The 18,193-nt window shown below is 37.2% G+C and overlaps 1 protein-coding gene across 10 annotated transcripts in view; it reads left to right on the top strand.

Moving 5' to 3' along the window:
- SOX6 (SRY-box transcription factor 6) overlaps positions 1 to 18,193 on the top strand; it is a 379,444-nt gene that overhangs the window by 340,799 nt on the left and 20,452 nt on the right. For all 10 annotated transcript variants that reach the window (XM_075502220.1, XM_075502218.1, XM_075502219.1 and 7 more), the window contains one exon: positions 3,466 to 3,574. In XM_075502220.1, the coding sequence (XP_075358335.1) occupies positions 3,466 to 3,574 (109 nt within the window). The remainder of the gene's footprint in view (positions 1 to 3,465; positions 3,575 to 18,193) is intronic.

Genomic DNA, 18,193 nt, shown 5'->3' with positions numbered 1-18,193 from the left:
GCAATATATCCAGTAGTCCATGCACATGTGTGCAAATATAATGCACGTGTAGGTAGCATATTTGTTAGTGCAGCCATGTTGTGGTGGGTTGACCTGGCTGGATGCCAGGGGCCCACCAAGCTGCTCTATCACTCCCCTCCTCAGCAGGACAGGGAGGGGGGGAGAAAATAAGATGGAAAAAAACCCGTGGGTTAAGATAAAGGCAGTTTAATAAAAGCAAAAGCAAAGGCCACGTGCGGAAACACAGGAAAACAAAGGATTTATTCTCTACTTCCCATCAGCAGGCAATGTCCAGTGGAAGTAGGGCTTCAGTATGCGTAGAGGTTGCTCCGGAAGACAAATGTCGTAATAACGAACACCACCCCCCCCGCCTTTCTCTTAGCTTTTATGGCTGAGCAGACGTCATATGGTATGGAATATCCCTTTGGTCAGTTTGGGTCAGCTGTCCTGGCTATGTCCCCTCCCAAGATCTTGCCCATCCCCAGCCCACTGGTGAGAGGGGAATGTTGGAGAGACAGCCTTGATGCTGTGGGAGCACTGCTCAGCATTAGCCAAAAGGCCGGTGTATTACCAACACCTTTCTAGCTACCAATACTACCAGTACAAAGCACAGCGCTATGAGGGCTGCTCCAGGGAAAAATAACTCCATCTCAGCCAGACCCAATACATATGCATAGCCATTTGCTTTTAATGAAAGTATGTCATTTTTTGTTCATATGTTATTTTGTTCAACATTATGTACAGAATCAATCTTCCTCTCGCTCCTTGCTCATACTAGGAAAAAGGTATAGTTTTAAAGGATTTTTAATGCAAGTAACTATTATCTTTAGGATGAATTCAAGACAGGAGCAAAGACAAATTCCATAAAAAAGGATTGGAGCCTAGTGGGACAAGTTTCCTCTCTAATAATAAATTTCATATAAATTTGTTGTATTTCATGGAATCGTAAAGGCATCTACTAGATAAAAACATTGTTAGTATTGAGGAACATTTTTCAATTTTTTACAGTTCTCTGAATTTGTCTAAACCCAATGCAAATATTGAATTTTTTTTTATGATCACTATGAAGATTATTTTCCGTAAAAAAGCAAGCAAAGGAATGACTTTAAAAGGCATTTCAAAGACTTAAACATAGCTAGCTTTGTTACAGCTTTTTATGACTTAGAAGGAGGGGGTTATGAAATAACTATAAGTACATCTCCTTTGTTTGACAAGAGCAGGTATTTTTATGGTATAAGTGCTTTCATTTTACTGTTCCTGAACCTTATCATGTAATTTTCCCTTTTCTCCTTCCATGTCAAAATATTGATATTCTTTCAGAAACTTTCTTTTTTTCTTCTTTTTTTTAACAGAATATTTTCTGGTAAAATCAAAGAGAATGAACGACTAGAAAGATATTTCAAATGTGCATATTGATATGTAGCAGGGTCTGTTGATTTTTATAGCAGAAAGGTATTTCTCCTTCTTCTGAAACACACTTAAAGGCTGTTCTTCCAAGAATACTGCAGGTGCTGTATTAACATACTTAAGAAAAAGCTTTTAGCACAAATATTTTGGAAGAGACAATATATGTGCCAAAAGCTGTTTTCTTAGTACTGATCTTTGTTTTTATCTCAGCTGCAAATCAGCCCTTTGCAATGGAACGCAGAATCCTTGACAAACTTATTTTTTATTCTGTCTACCAGCAAAACAGATCCCATCCTGATGATTCAGGTGTATTGTTACATCGCACAACATCTTTCAGTAAAATATTGGGCCTCTAGTATTGCAGTGCCTTTCTGCAGTCACATTTCATTTGTAACTCTTTCTTTTCTCATGAGTTCCTTTGTATATGTAAGCTCCTTCATCAACCACAGATTTTACTGAAGAAAATAAGTTAAGAAGTTAACCAAATACAAAATGCAGAGTTATTTTGTTCGACAACTGGAAGATTCTGAGGAACTTTTAGAAATGCAGTTAGTAACTGAAATGCCTCAGCTGCATGTTGTGGCAAATCCAGTGTCAGGTTCTGCTTTCTTGTCTTCCTCTGCAAATTAAACAGAAAATAATTTAAAAAATCCATGGCTGAAGGAATCAAAAGAATGAGGAATCAAAAGAATTCCTCAGTTGTTGGCCTGGTGGTGTTTTATTACTGAAAGATAATGATAATAGAAAAAAAAACACATTGGAAAGCAGAAGCATTTGGAGGTGGAGCAAATGAGGAGTCAAGGCCATCAAGTATGTTTTGTCCTTACGAACATTTCCAAGTTCCTAACCATCTTGCAGGAGAGAAACTCCTGATGTTTTCTTCTTATGTCTAGTATGCACAGCACAGAACTAGGTCATTGAACAATAGACTGAACAGCAATCAGCACTCTACTTCTGCATAATGCATTAAGTATAACATGGAGAAACTGTTCGTAGAGCTGAAAGCTGGTATTTCATGTCTGTAAATTCAAGATGACATGACATTTAATATTGTTTCATAGTAATGAACAACAAGGTTTCATTCATTCACAAGTACAACATAATGCCAAGTTTAATGCCAAGTTTAGTCTGAAGAGGTAACAACAAGGCAAGAGGGAAAACATGCTATGTTCCTTCAAATGAGAACACTAAATTAATGATAACCACTGAACGCTTTGCTACTGATACACAGTACTACAGAGAGTACTATTGTGAGACAATATTACACTGTCATTTATAGTGCCCTCGTCCAGCAGTTGATTGAAGAACTGGGTTAACACATAAAATACCTTTCAGTTTCCATTTTCTAATTCCAGGTTTCCTATGGAGGTCTCCAGCTCTCAAAAGCTTTCTGTTTTTCTAGGAGCGTGCATTCTTTGTCCATTTTTTTTTAATCTCCTTAGGTTCCCTTTCCACTGAGGTACAATTTAAATTCCTAGACAAAATAATAATATCAGTTCTGTCATCTATTATTCCTTCTTTCAAATACTTGTCTTTGAAAACCTCTTGCATAAAATTCAGACTTGTGTTTTCTCAGGGGTATGAATGCAAACTTGAATCTCATAGTGGGGGAAAAGTGCTTTTTCCATTAAATTAGCAGTATATTTTAATACAAACTCTTCTTTCAACTTCTGAATTTTCATGTCTCCCAAATGTTGATTGTCTTTTCCAGTTTAACTTAGAAAATAAGTGGAAAGGCAAAGTGAGCAGCATTGATCAGCACTGTTTGCTGCCAAGACTGTTTTGTATTTGCATGTACAATCATTTATGCATTATGGCAGTGCAGATCAAAATAATCTCAAAGTTTCTGTATATGTTTCACATTTAAAACTGATTTTCATAAATGCAAACATTCAGAATCTGTAAAAAATTGTCCCCGAGTTAAAATTCTAATTACATGCACTCATTATTTGTTCAGATTTAAAAAATAAGGCATGTATCAGTGCATACACATATGCACAGGCATATAATGAGAACTAACCTATATGGAGCATCAAGACTACTTCTGTTCTTTTCCAGGAAAGAACAAGGTTTGAAAATTTAGGCCCACAGTTAACAGGGAAACCCAATGAAGATGGAAAACTGGGCCCTGGTGTCATCGATCTTACAAGGCCAGAAGATGCAGAAGGTGAGTTGCAATTTTGACTATGGGTTATTGAACACTGCATCACAGAATGGTATGGCTGAAATGCTGCCAGTGTTATAAGTATTGTCTAGCTTACAACCCAGGGTAACACTTGAATGATTTCTGTGTGTTTTTGTGAGATTGTAGTAAGTCCATAGTAAAGGGGGGCTACATGAAAAGGACTGTATAGCCCTCTAAGCCCTTCTGCAATGCAACTATTTTTTTCCCCCGGTAGCTGTCAGTTAAGTGTTTACATTTTATACTATTAATAAAGGTGTAGGAAATGAGACAATTTATTAAAAATAAATTTCTCGAGAAAATTTATTTCAGCAAGGCAGTATGTACATATATACATTTTCACCAATTTTTAAGGATTTTGCAGCTTTGAAGAAAGTTAGAGCTCTTTAAGAAGTCTACCCATCAGTGCACTCACAAACTATTCAAGATATAGCAAGCACAACTTTATTGACAGGCAGCTGTCAAATGATAATGGAAAAATATTTCACATTGTCTATATGAAAATGTCTTTTTCTTGATATAAACCTCCAGTGCATTTGCGCTCATTTCAGTGAGAGTTCTATAGATCAGGCATACAGTGTCAAGCCACAGGTGGAAATCAGTGCTTATCAAGACCAAGTTTAGTCTCTAGCAGGGTTACCATGCATGCTCTGGAACTGGATGCCACTGGTATCTTCTCTACCGTATGATGCATTAGAAGAGAACATGTAGATAGATAGGAACCCTACCAGTCACTGTAGTAAGATTAATGTACTATTCAGATAGACTATTATGCAACATTTTGCCCCCTCAATTTACTTCTGTTTGAGAATCATTTTGCTCTTTTTTTAACCTGACAAGTTCTAGTTATGGCACTGTTCTTGAGAAAAGGTTAAAACATCTCTAAATTTTTCCATTACTATCCAAACATCTGACAGGTTCACAGTTTGGGGTTTTTTTTGGATCAAAAGAATAGGACCAATAAACCTGTGACTGTTGACAAATAGGGTTATTTTCAAACAATTCTTGAAATACTGTGACAGAATTTTTCTGATAAAAAGGCATGAATATTTTCTGTACAGAGAAATATTCCTGTGAGCACATATTCTGTTCTGTCTCTCTTTGACCCAGAAATAAATGGTCCAGGTATGGTCTCACGAATTGTCCCTTCATTTTGAAGTCTGACAACAGCAGCACATGTAAATGTTATCTTTTCTTTACTGTATAGGTAGTACACTATATGCCTGTGATAAAACATCTTAGAGCCCTGATTCTCCTTGCTTGCCAACTGATATACATTATCTTTAATCAGTTTCTAGGCAAACAGATAAAGCTGAATTTAAAAGTATTTTGGGCAAGGACTTGTATACAATGGAGAAGCTGCAAGTTCACTTCTAAGATGTTCCTGTATTGACTCATCCATACAGAGGAATGGTTAACGCTCAAATTTAATTCAGCAAAATATTTCTACTTATTGGCTTAACATCATGATTAGCTTAGATTAGATATTAACTGACACATGCACCAGGAGCACATGCTGATATGTTTTTTGCTTAAGATTTTTTTTTTTAAGTATTTTGACATAGTCTAGATTTCAGGTCTCCATAACAGTAAGATAAGATGATGACTGAAGCTCATCAGCCTTTTATTACAAATAATATTCAGAAGGAGGCTCACCAGCACCTTAATGAGACATTTCAGACTTTCCATATATATATATATATATATATATATTTATAGTTACTTACAAAACCAGTAATTTCCAGATTTACATTTTTAGGGAGTTATTATTTATGAGCTTTATTTATTAATCCTTTATTGGATGTGATTGGCCACTGTTGTATTGTCTTTAAACAGAAAAATAATGAACAGAATGTAGGTAAAAAATAACATTCAGACAGGTGTTTTGCAATTATTTTTTTTTTCTAGAAAAAAGGACTTAGGAGATACATGGACTTTCAAAAGTACTTGTTGACTAATCAGTTATTTATAAACTGCTTTGTAAAAGAATTTCCATCCTGTGGCAACTTCTCATATTTCAACATGTTGGAGGATATTTTTTTCCTCAGTTGGGATGAAAATTTGCAACAGAATACTTACAGATACACAGTTACTGGTTCATATGACATCAAGTGTCTGATGACTTTCTTGGTTTAGCTCATTTCCTTCAATTCATCCTTTCTCTTTCTAGTGTCCTTAATTTAGTATCTTGATACCCCTTGTGGTACTGACAGCCCCCGCTGTTACCAGATAGTGCAGAATGAAGATTTGACATATGTAACCCAAGCTACAGTCATGTGTGCCAGTTTAAGGACAGTGTACACATCTTTCTAGAGCTAGTGGGGCAGTTTGAGGCATGGTGTGTTGCCACATGGGAAATCTGAGTTCATGAATGGATTGAGATTTCCAGACTTTGTTTAGCAGCCAAGAGATGTCTCTGGAAATGAGGTGCTGGACGAATACCTCTGCTGATCTGAAAAAAAACGTTGGTGGGAGTTCAAAACTGAGCTGCTTATTTGTCCTTCTAGTTGTAGACAAGGTGAATTTAGATGTCAGCTGGATACAAAAAAAAGACCTTCAAAATATCACCCAAGTTTTGCCCCTTATCTTTGGCAAGCTAGCTAAGGGATGACATTTCTAGTGTGGCACCATTTAGAGTGGAATTCCATTGAAAATAATGCTGCTGAAATATCAGCAGTTAAACTGTAGCCTCTGATGTACTGTACCATGCTACAGACTCTGTTCATCTTCAAGAATATTAATGCTACTAATTGTCATGAAACTATTACAGATCTTTCTAGGTTTGCCATGTCACAAAGTTTTTCATATGTGTTGCTATTATTTTGTGCTTCCATAGGTGTCTGTTTGAGCACTGGGTTACTAAGAAACTTGACAACTTATTCTTTAGAATCATAGGATCGTGGAATCATTTAAGTTGCAAAAGACCCTTAAGATCATCGAGTCCAACTGTTAATCTAACACTGCCAAGTCCACCACTAAACCATGTCCCTAGGTGCCACACCTACACATCTTTTAAATACCTCCAGGGATGGTGACTCAACCACTTCCCTGGGCAGCCTGTTCCAATGCTTGATAACCCTTCTGGTGAAGTAAAATTTCCTAATATCCAGTCTAAACCTCCCCTGGCGCAACTTGAGGCCATTTCCTCTCGCCCTATCACTTGTTACCTGGGAGAAGAGACCAACCCCCACCTCTCTACAACCTCCTTTCAGGCAGTTGTAGAGAGCCATAAGGTCTCCCCTCAGCCTCCCTTCCTCCACGCTAAACAACCCCAGTTCCCTCAGCCGCTCCTCATAGGACTTGTGCTCTAGACCCTTCACCAGCTTCGTTGCTCTTTGGCCTCCTCTAAGAAAAGAGCCTTGTTGCATTTTAGTGTGTTGCCAAGGTCACAATCTCAACTGAATGTCAAAGGTTCCTAATAGCCATAGTCATATTCTTTGAAGACTTACTTTGTTTCACACCTTCCTTTCTGTTTTGTCATTGTTACTTACTTTTAATATTTTTTAAAATATGGTGTAACAGATTTGTTCCTGAACCAAGGACTCCAAATTTAGTCCCACTGCTAGCCATAAACTGGGGGAAGTGCAGTTTGGGCTGCATCCTGATCTCCCAACTGATCAAGACCAAGGGGACTATGGAAGTGCAGTTCCACTCTCTGCCTACCTGCACACCTGCATTTCCAAAGGAAAATAAGGTGTGCAGAGACATGGTACATGTCTGTCTCATCCCAGCAGGCAGCTGAGATAGACCAAATCTGGGAAGTGCTCCTGGTTCCCATAGCTCTGACACAGCTTTTAAGGTTCAAGTAATTTGTTATAAGAAATATCAGCAGACTTCTGTGTTTTATGGAATGCCTTTGTAATAGTATCTAGCAATGATTTCGCTCTACTCCTTATATCTTTTCTATAACATATGGCAGTGATCTGAGTTTGACAGGATCAGAGTCATGTTTTCCTTTAATTTCAGGAGTGCTTGCAGTACTGGGTCATTGATCAGAAGCTGAAGTTACATATATTTTTTTTTTAATCATGAATTATAAGACGAGTCTTAAAATTGTTTAAATTTAGCTCTATGCAATTATAAGACAAATATGAAAGGATACTTTTAAGATTAATGGTAACTAGGTGTACTTTCAGAGATGACCTTACATATGAAGTTGTATTCAAAGCTTGTGTTACTCATAATGACCTAACTGTCATCTGAATGAAGGCCTGAAAATCATCAACAAGAGTTTTATATTAAATATGACATAAACCAACATCTCTATTACTTCCTTAGCCACCAGCAGGACTGGGCTAACTATATTAAAAATAATGCTCAGACTATATTCAAAAACATTGCCACTGACTGTGACACCATTGATGAATAATCCACAGCTATTAGACTTATATCATTACCTGGAAATCCCAGTTGTCATGTTGAAATATATGATACATTTCCAGCTAGCAAAATTCAAAAACATGATTGGAGAGCCTTATAAATGTTTGGTGACTGGTATGCAAAATTATAAACAACAGCCAATTATAGAACTAAACAAGGATTTTTTTTTTCTCCAAACCTCATCATTTTAAAGGAAACATTCTTTCTGTAGGCGGCTTCATAATTTTGAACAGTTGAGATTGTCAGTACTGAAATACAGCTAACTAGCATGGACACACCAGACAGCTTTGAATTTAGCTATAGCTAAAACCCCTTTTTGAACATGACTGACATACCTCAACTGACCAGAGTGTGTAGAATATAGTCAGGAGCCATAGGTGAGCCCTATTTAAAGTCCAGGTGGGGGAACCTAAAGTATTTAGTTCTAAGTTATCTGAGATTATTGGATGATCTGAATATGGTTTTTTGGTTCAAGTTCTAAAAAAGATATTCCTTTCACAGATGCTCACTTTTGGTGATAGTGCTGCTTCTTTTGAATCGTATAATATGCTCTATGTTTATGGATCTTGTGCTTGTATAATGTGCTCTATGTTTATAGATCCTTCTGGTTTTGTGGTTGTGGTCAAATGCTTTGGAAATTTGTAGGAAGTATGTTAAGATTTTGTTTTGTAGTAGATAGAAATCTGCAGAATAGACCTAACATTCCCATTGACAGTTACTGATTTTACCTTAGTTCAGGTTGCACTGTGGTTTCCTTCAGCAGTCATAGTCAGGGATTCAAATTCCATCAAGACCTGATCTTCATTCCTGCTAAAGAACTGGATCTGTTAAAATACAGTTTTCTTGACTGGATCCTGGGGTCAGGGCAAAAACATCTGAATGTTATTGTTTTGCCACTGCCTCACTGTGTGATTCTGTAAAAGAGAAATAACTTCTCTGTGTCCTGTTTTCCCAAGTGAAAAATCAGATGCATTGTGAAGCTAAATTCATTTTAGTAAAGCAAATGGAAACAGATGAAAATGCCGTATTAGTACTTAACATTTAGTTCCATGTTCATACACGTTAATATATTAGAATCAGGGGCTTGTGAGTAAAATATTTGGCCTCACAGTTTGCCATTTGGGACAACATACACAAAGACCTTTTCTTCTGAGTCCTGTTTTGATGTTTTCATTTGTTGTGTTTCTCATGTGGTAGTTTTCTTGATTCTGTACACTTTGTGTTTAGCACTTGCTGCTTCTTCCTTTGATACTAATCTACCAGTGTGTGTTAAGCATGGACCATAGTTCTGAGGATAGGTACATGCCTGCTAGTTTAGATTATTTAAAATTTAAATTATTTAAAAACAATTTTAAATAATGTGGTGGGATCTGTCTGTCCACTTTATCTGTATCTATGTATTTACTTTATCCTTGTATTAGACAATTACTTTTCAAAGTCTCCCAAAGGATGACCTTTGCTGTGAAACCTAGATGTTGAGTCAGTCATGAAGAGTTATCTTGGAGTCCTTGGCATGGGATTGGTACCAGCCCATCTTCTTAAATTAATTGACTTAGTGCCTGTGTCCTACTTAGTGCCTGTGTGCTCCCTTTCACTGCCTGCTGTCTCTAATTTGTAAGTTCCTTGGTTTAAAGATTGTGTTTTTCTATATACCAAGTCACTGTTTGAGATTATATAGCTTTAAGCCTTATCTGTTTGATCATGGTATCTTTGACCATGCTCCAAGTAGGTTGAATGCAAGCCAGTTGGGGACTGCCAGCTGCATAACCATTGGTAATAGGCTGGTTCCAGTAGTAATCCCTAGATTGATCTTATTAATTCCAGTTCAGATACACACTGGTTTTGGTCTGAACCTGATTTTGCACCTGAACCCAAGCTTGGAGGAGCACAAGCTCACCTTTGCTTTTAAAAGAACATATTTCTCTTAAGCAGTAAGCTTAAGAACCCAGTTCTGCAGCATCTCACATGGTGGATTTGCTGACCAACATACAAAGTAAATTAATTGCTCAATATTTGCAGCAGTTAACAGCAGTCTGGCTTTTTATGTCCATAAAATTAGCACTTCCCAGTCATATTTGACTTGGGCTAGCTACATTGCAAGGCATGTTGTAGTACAATGAGAGATTCTACCTGCCCAAAAGCAAGGGAAATTGAATGGCAGAGAAAGAAAGAAATTCTTAGGCATCATCACAGATTCAACCAATTGCCAGAACACGGTGACCAATGAGTGGTTGCAATGGCAGCAGCAGCAGTGAATGTGGAATCATATGGAGGAGAGGGATGAGCTAACTGGGGAAAGACAAGGAGTCTTTGCAACGTAGAAGGTAGTTTCTTGGCCGTGTGGGGAGAAACATGAGAAAAAGCAGGTACAAAGAGAGCACAAGGCTGGTATCTAAGGGTGAGGAGAAACTGCCACCTTGTCCAGCTCCAAATTTCTGTCCATCTGTCAAAGCTTCATATTCTCCCTCCCTGGTGATAAAGCAGACATCATGACAAGTGCCTGGGTTTTGCAAATCTATTAAGTAAAAACCAGATCAATGCTTTCCTAAAAGAGCACTTCTACCGCACACTCAAAGCCTCAACATTCTCACATATGCCCAATAGTAAATCATTGCTTATACAAACGCGTGACACAGTTCCTTCTTAATTCCAAAAAAGGTTGACTTTGAGCGGCTGAAGAGGTAGGCGAAAGGGAGCCATATATTTGCAGGCAGATCAATCTTGGCAGGCTGCCAACACAATCCAGACCTGTGAGGTAACTTGTTTACCACCCTCCTATGCAGAGGTGTGAACAGCAGGTAGTACATGCATGACAAAGCATCACCTACTTTTGTGACAGTACTTCGTAAATACTGGAGGAAAGAATGCCTCTCCACGCCAGTGTTTGTCGCACATAAATATTTGTAATAGTTGCTATGGCAGTTGAGAGGGGAAAGATGAAAATCAGAAAACAGTGAAAGCTGTCTGAAAACAAAGAAGTGTTTCCAGAGAGAATGCAGTAAGCTCAAGTACTGGAATTTTTATTCTCCTGAATTCTTGTTATAGGTCTTTGATTAAAAAAATCCCGTAAGTGTATCTTTATTATTTAAAGATAAAATAACTTATTATCTTGGTTAATTAGACAAGATGCTAAAAGGGGGCCTTCATTAATTGTGATTGCCATTTTTAACACCCATGAATCTATTTGATTGTGCCTGATAGTTGAGTGATGCGCTTAAATTTTTCAGAATAACTCATAACAGATCAGGAATCTGCGATAAAGTACTTAGGCACAGTATTTCAGTTGCGGTGGATGAGATTCAGCGCCTCAGCCCTGGAGTCACTCAATGCCTGCAAATGGGATAGGAATAAGATGTTCTGTCTTTAAGACCCATCCCATCACTTTTCTGATGGCAACCACTTCATGAATCTCATTGTTGCCAGCATCCGCATAACATTTTACAGGGGGAACTCCCACTTTGAGTACCGAAAAATCTGAGCTGGGGGTGTGTGGACTGATCTTCCCATGGCATTGAAACTTATTCCTCTCAAGACACTAATATTTAACATATAGTATGCTTCTCACTTTCAGAATAATAAATCGGGATGTCCTCCACAAGTGTCACCTTTTGATTTTCAACTCTTAGGTATTTTTTTCCTATTGCTAAATATGAGGCTTTCTCGTTTGCTGTTTCCATGCTACAGTAATTGATTCTTATAGAATACCACCTTTATTTAAAAAAATTCTAGTTAGAATTTCTGATGTTGTACAACCAACCACTGTTACAATGCCCTGAGTTTTACATACGGGTGCCTATTAGCACAGTTATGGTTAAGAGCTTGTCACAATTTCCATTATATAGTAAAACATTATTTTCAGGAATTTAGAACAAGGCTGTAAAAAGTAACTGTGGGCTGCAGTTCTACACAGAAAATCTTTGCCCATGAGAAAATTATTGTCACAAATGCTGAAAGCATCAGCCAGTTTGCTTAGCTATTTTTAGGTGGAGTGAGTGAAAAATGAAATATAGTAGTTCAGTGGTTTAAAACATTTTTTCACACTCATGTACAGCCACCACAGGTGTGAAACACCCCATGGTCCTGATTCTTTGCTCTGCACATGTCTTTGCATTGCTCCAATATCGCAAAAGGAGCTTGAAGCTGCCTAAAATAGCATAAAATTTCCAGGCACAACTGAATTTTCAGTTGACGGAGAAAGGACCATTATATTATACCGCATGGAGGAGGAATCTTGCCCATTCTTCCTTACCTCCTCGAGCACAGGGAGTGGAGCAGAAATATGAATACATTAAGGAAAGAACGTCATATATTCTGGCTAAGCATGAGCAATTGATACAGATTCAGACAAGTCCTCTTTGTACAACTGTCCATTTCTCTAAGTTTATACTGCACACCGTTTTCTCCTTCAGGAACCTCAGTATCTCGGCAATGGAAAAGTGTTTAAGAGCACCTGCCTTTCTTCCATGTAGATATGCCAAGTACCTAAGCAAGCGTTTAGTGCAGAAGTTAGTAGCAAGGGGACAATATTTCCTTAATTTCTACTTTGATTTAATTTTACAGAATCAGTGGTCCAAAATGTATGTGGGGTGGGTGTTACAGTATCTTCACAGCTTCACAAATATTAAATTATTATGTTTTCAATTTGGCAGGGGCAGTTTCACAGGAAGTACAGTATTTCAGAAAAGAATAATTTGTAAATTTTCACGTAAGCGCCTGTTTCATGGCAAATCCCCCATTTTTAATTCAAACCAGGTAAACATGGCAACATATCTGGACATGCCATTGCCCCGTTTGTAAAAATACCTTCCTGGCTTTACTCACAAATCCCAAATGCACACGTGCAGCATATTTGAAAAATTAGCCTTGAGTTTTTCCTAACATTTATTATTACTTGTTAGCTTACAGCTCCTGTTATCATGCTGCTTTTGCTTCTCTCTCTTCATGATATATTATTTACTAATTATATTATTAATTATTATAATATCAGCACCCCATGTGAAAGGCAAGAAGAAATGGCATATGCGTATCCTAGCCCTAAGTCCTTGCCATCTAATTACTGATATGATATGACAAGTGAGAACAGCAAACACTGGATGGAGGGAATTAGTTATATTGATACAAAGAATGATGTTGCATATGCTAGAAGGTGACAAATTAAATTGCAGATTGAATGCAGGAAATTGGCCACTAAAGCACTGATTCCAACACACATTAAAACCTTTTGCAAACTATTCTGCATTTCATTAATATCACATATTTTGAGGGAGGTCATTTTGTAAACCTCACTCCCGTTGTTAAACATAGCTCCCTTTTATAAACCACATTGCACTCAAGTTTTAAAATTCATTGTTTTGCTACATAGGAGCAAGCAAAGTTGTTCATTAATGGTGTTCAGCCACACCTTGAACAATGCATCCATCAAATATGAAGTCAGGCTGCCTTTTTCCTCTGTGGTGAATTCCTGTCTGTCATTTCTCCATCTTAAAAAAAAAACCAACAAAGTATTGACTGAAATATGAATGGATCATGGCCTATGGCCCTTGTTCAGGCAGGATATTAAAAAAACCCCAACCTGTTAGGGATGACTGAAGACTGCAGAATTAATCCCTGTGTTTTAAATCAGTATCATGCTTTCTGGATGTTCTAGGTGACACTATCATGTCAGGAGAAATTTGAAATTATGTGAGTAACAGCTCCACTGGCAATACAGCTGTTACTCTTATGGAAACATTTTTATGTTAAATAGATTAGTTCATTCCTCTTTGTATTGTTTTGACTTTGAATATGATTAATATAGTAACAATAATTGCTTAGCTGTTAGAACAACAGTTTTTCTGAAAAAAACCCCACAACAATTTGCAGTATTGATAGATCTTGTCAGATACCCAACAATAATTATTAGTAATATTTCTTTTGGGTCGGGGTGTTTTGTCCATGGTTTTCCTTTCTGTGGGCCTCTACTTTCCTCATTTGAGTATGAAATGAAATATCAAAGGGAAACAACAATAGTGTTTGTGGGAATGTTGATTGTAGTTAGACCTGATGACTGGCAATCCCTTACTTCTGGTGTCATTACTTAGGCTGAATAACTTCAACTTAAATACGTTTCACATTTTTTCTATCAATAATATATATGTCAGAGTGGGGTTGTTAGCATTTAATTAATTATCTGTGAAGGGTCTTGAAGTCTGCAAGTGGCACATGATTGGAAAATCTTATGACACTTACATACCTCCCCAAATTTATAGTAAAAGCTGCTGCTTCATCCCAATTTCTATCTAGATGTTTCATGGACCTTCACAGAATAACTTCTCATGCTCTTATGTTACAGCACAAGTGGGACTATGCAGGCCACTGAGAGCTTAAGTCAGGCCTTAAGCACTAATTAATTCAGTTAATATTCCATGTAATTTAAAAGATTATTGTATTGTTTTAGCTGTATTCCATGCTAAGTTTCCATGAGGGTTAATTTTGCCATAAAATGTGGTCAAGAAATCTAAACTGTTTGTGTAAGCCATCAAGAAAGTAGTTGTATTTAGCAGTTTTAATTCATTTAAATAATGTAGATTTCGGCATGGCTGGCTGTGGAGCATGGATGTGCTAATAGCTTATTTAGAAATATTGTTTCAGTATTTAATATGACCCAACTAACAATTCAGCTTTAAACACTGGTGAGTGAACTGCTACCACTGATAGAGCTGAGAATAGTTGATTTTATTTCACACACAGAAGATTTTTCACTATTAATTTTAGCTCTAGACTTTCAAATGGGGAAAGACGTATCCGCAGGTTGTGAGGATCGCTGTGAAAACTGGTGCTGTGTTTTAATTGAGATTAAGAATTTTGCTCGCATATGTAAAACAAATGTACTAAAAAAGTAAACTCACTGCCACCAAAACTGAAAACAAGGCACTTCGGAAAATATATGCTGATATATAACTGGCTAGAATTTCCTTCATTTTGCAAAGCCACGAGCCACATGCATCAGCTCACCACAAAGTCATTAGGTCTTTTTAAACTCAGATGAAAAACATTAACAAATACCACAAAAGGCTTTAGTATGGCCCCTTTGTTCATTCACATATGGCAGTTTATAACTCCTGCACCACTTGGGTCGTGTGTTTGTTTAAGCTGCCTCCATCAGGCCAGCCCTGAAAGAACAAAAGACATCTTGAGTGATCCTAAGCAGGAAATGGGCTAATCTAAACATGGCTTGTGACACTATAAGTAGAATAGAAAGGGGAGGGATTGATTAGTCATTAATGTCCAATTGACTCCATATGGATGTTGCAATAATAAGGCCTTTTTCAGTGCAGTAGCGGAGTTATTGAATTAGAGGTTTATGTTTCCTCAGAGCTGACCTTAGGGAATTCCCTTTCGGTTCTTCTTGTTGATGTTTTAAAGAGAATGGAGTCTCTTAACAGGAAAAATAGAAGCCTTATCACAACCGAGTGTTGCATGGATGGAGCTAACCTGTGCTACAGTATATTCTCACCTCTTAGTATTTTACTTAGCACATTTCAGAACCCTTGCAGGTGAAATATTTTAGAGCCCATTTAAATATTCCAGTATTTAATGAATCACTCATGTCTTTCTCAGTTTTTTCCCCCCTTTTCATTCACTGACATGCAGCCTATAAGAAATGTTCGGCCCTCAAATCCCAGCTGAATAGTATTTGTTTAGCAATTGGAATGAAAGCAGCTTGACAAACAGACACTTCCCTGCAGACCATTTGTGCCACTGTGTGACTGCAGGCGTCCCTGTCCTGGAGATAGTCATGTTTCCAAGTGGGTGTTAGTTTTGCCTAGTGATGACAAGACATGCCAATGACATGACAATAGTTCATGAGATACCCATTTATTTTGCCTCTCTTGCTGGTAATAAAGAATGAAAAAGTCTTCTGAATGTGGATGGGGATGAAGAAGTAAGAGGCAGGCAAAGGGCAAAACAGATAAATATTACACTAATACTGCTACAAGTCACTTAGATTACAGTGAAGTAGTCCTTTTTTTAACCTTCTCCATAATTGAACATTGAACTTCATAACTCAAAATAATAGTTAAACGCTTATTTTTGAATTCCAAACTTTCCGAAGCTTCTTTTGTCATTCTATTCCTTCCAGATTTGCATGTTTCTATTTGATTTGAAATATTGCTATATCTTTCATAAAGGCTGCATTTGTCTGTCCACAGATTAAGAGCAGGAAGAGGGACTGCCAAGCCGGTTTTTCACGCTCCCTGCTTTTATGGCATTTCCATGTTTATGAGTAACCCATCTTTAGTAGTAAAAGAGTGACTCCTGTTTGCGTGTTCATTAAGTTCTGGTCTCTGCAATGCAAGCTGCTAGCAGTACTAGTTGTATTACCACAGACAGGACCAGATATTTTGGAGGTCGCAATCAGTCTTTTCCAAAGCAGACAAAAATGTCATCTCAGCTTAATGAATAACTAATGATAGGAGCTTTACTACTAACCAGTCACTTTTACACTAGGAACCTAGAAAGATTGTCTTTATTTCTATATATCCTATCTTGGTATATGTCTATGGAAGATGGTATGCAGTATATTCTCCAGAGTAGCCAAAAGTTTGTTATCTGGGGGGAGTCAAAGGAAATGCATCACTTCAAACACGAATCAATGGCCAGAGTGTGAAGAGAAATTAAGGCATAACAGAGTGACTGATAAAAAGCTCTTTCTTTTTGCTGTCACTTCTTTTCTCTTTCTCTCCTCATCTTTTTCTTAAGCTTTTTTTGTTCCCTTCTATCATGTTTATTATTGTCTGCATTCTGGTAACATGTAAAGGCCCAGTCTGAGGTTTTGTTGTGGTAGATGATGTATAAAATGGAAGGTAAAACCACATCTTGTTAAAGACAATAAGATTAACCCTAATGTGGCCAAGATTTCAGGGAACATGCTAAGAGAGTGCCTGTCCTAAAATTCTTGTCATTATAAAAGGTGAGAAACTCAGATAAAGGCAGGAATAAATAAATAAACAATCTAACAATTGTTACTGTATGTTTCTTAACATTTAATTCATGTGAAAACATTTATCTTTCCTGTTGATGATCAGATTCTTTTCTCTTTCTAAAGAACAAGGGTTCTTCTTTCCCTGCACTGTCATTAGAGAGCAGTCAGTCTTTTTTGGAACAAAAATATTGTTTGAAATTACTTTAATGAAGCTGTAGCCTTTTTAGATTCATTCTGTGGTGTTCTTTGACCCAGTATTGTCCCTAGAGTCTAGTCTGGAATCCAGCTTCCACAGAGGAGTTGCCTGCCATATATCCACAAAAAGTGTTCATTCTCCTCTAATCTGCTTTTAGTTTTAAATCATCAAAGTCATGACAAGTTGAGCAAATGCAATGCATCTAGGTAGTGAGGCAGTCTATACCCTCAGAAACTAGAAGTGTCACTTTGAAGACAGCCCCAGCCTTTAGGCCGAAGTGTAGACTTCTTTGCCAACTAAGCCATTAGGGCAGCCAAACTGTACTGCTTTTGCAATAATTTTTAATTCTGACCAACCTCTTAATTCTGAAAATCAAAATCTCCTCCTGTGATTGCAGTATGAACAGTAACTAGCAGATAGAGCATTAGTTGCCATAGAGAGACAATTACCAACTTCCTCCTCTCTTCTCAGTCTTCATTAGTAGTACATTTTTATTTTATCTATTATTTTGAGTTTATTATTTATTAGACTTTCCTGAAAATATTTTCAGAAAGAAGTAAAACACCTACTTCTTTGCAGTTCTATATATCTTTTCTTTAAAAATTTCAGGAGTCTCTTTCAGCCTCTGTCAGTACTATAATTATCACAATAAGAAAAAAATTCATACTTTGTAAAGCCTGTTGAAATTGTTTATATAGGGCACAATACTATCTAAATATCTGATTGACAGGATGAAGTACCTAAGAACAACCAGTTTGAAAGCCTGTTCTTATGTGTTTCAACTTGTAAGAGCTCACTGAGCGTACGTGCTTTTTATATCATTAGCACCTCATTTCTAAGCTAAAGAGGTACTGAGACTTTCTGCCTCCCCACATAGAATCACATGCTAACAGAAGTATTTTCTTGTAATGCTTTATATGCTGAATATAATTCTGTAGTTCTGAGATAGTTAGAAGAACATGGAGATTATATTACTTTAGTTATTTGCAGAAATTCATTTTGCAGATGCTTTTGTGATGGCCTATGGGTCAACTTGCAAATATTCCCCCAGAGATCAAGCACA

This window comes from Mycteria americana, chromosome 5, assembly GCF_035582795.1.
Source record: "Mycteria americana isolate JAX WOST 10 ecotype Jacksonville Zoo and Gardens chromosome 5, USCA_MyAme_1.0, whole genome shotgun sequence".
Taxonomy (NCBI): Eukaryota; Metazoa; Chordata; class Aves; order Ciconiiformes; family Ciconiidae; genus Mycteria; species Mycteria americana.
The sequence above is the reverse complement of the archived record's forward strand: the minus strand, read 5'-3'. Positions and strand labels throughout refer to the sequence as shown.